Source organism: Ceratina calcarata, unplaced genomic scaffold, assembly GCF_001652005.2.
Source record: "Ceratina calcarata isolate Rehan_Ccalc_2016 unplaced genomic scaffold, ASM165200v1 scaffold233, whole genome shotgun sequence".
NCBI lineage: Eukaryota > Metazoa > Arthropoda > Insecta > Hymenoptera > Apidae > Ceratina > Ceratina calcarata.
The window spans coordinates 139,981-140,787 of record NW_017145180.1 but is presented as its reverse complement, the minus strand read 5'-3'; the positions used below and the strand labels follow the sequence as shown (position 1 = coordinate 140,787).

The window sequence follows — 807 nt, the reverse complement described above, 5'->3', positions numbered from 1 at the left end:
ATAATTTATGCATTATTATTTGTACATTTGCCCAAAACCAATCAAAATTACTTCCTTGGGCAATCTAGTGTTAATAAATATATTATTTGGCTTATTTGACTACGCGTTTTACTCCATTCATCATCCTATCTTTGAAATCGTCAATTTTCTTTCTCACAAGAATGTCGAGACTCTCGATGAAGGGAACTTGATTCGGGAAGCTGAATGTTACAATCTTCTGCCTCGTATTCCGTTATGTAATAGCACGCCCGGGGATAGAGTTATTACACATGCCATCATCAACTTTCACTTGTATCCAAGTCGCTGCAGTCGCTAGCATAAATCGTTCTCTCACCCCTTGACCTTATTCCCTGTTTTCTCCCAGCATGACTGATATCTTCTACTTCCACTTGGTACGATTATTAACTAAACACGTTCATGGATCACTGATCTAGTCACAGAGATTGAGTTCTATTAGTCTCAGATTCCAATAGGAAATTCATGTCATTGGAATCGCTTTGGAAACGCTCCTATTTATTAACGATGGTGTTATACTTCTATTTGCAGAAATGAACGGTTCTCGACTAGGCAGGGGCCGGAGTGGCCGCCTGGCCGTGTACGTGGGCTGCGGGCTGGTCGTCCTGGTCATGGTGTTCCTTTACCGCGCTGCTACTTCTGAAATGGCCAGGCTCCGAGAACTTCACATACAGTGTGCCCATCAACAAGAAACTCTCGCTGCCCAACTACAAGGTATCCCAAAGGCCGATGAGTCAACTATTATCCTTCCTACTTCCTATCAATTAACACGTTCCGTGCCATGTGTACCAC

At 43.0% G+C, this 807-nt stretch overlaps 1 protein-coding gene across 4 annotated transcripts in view; it reads left to right on the top strand.

Moving 5' to 3' along the window:
- Positions 1-807, top strand: part of LOC108622661 (Golgi integral membrane protein 4) — a 13,338-nt gene that overhangs the window by 5,868 nt on the left and 6,663 nt on the right. For all 4 annotated transcript variants that reach the window (XR_003388860.1, XM_026811664.1, XM_018020695.2 and 1 more), the window contains exon 2: positions 547-729. Coding sequence is in view for 3 of the 4 variants with exons in the window: in XM_026811664.1 (XP_026667465.1) it covers positions 549-729 (181 nt within the window). In the remaining variant the exon portion in view is untranslated. The remainder of the gene's footprint in view (positions 1-546; positions 730-807) is intronic.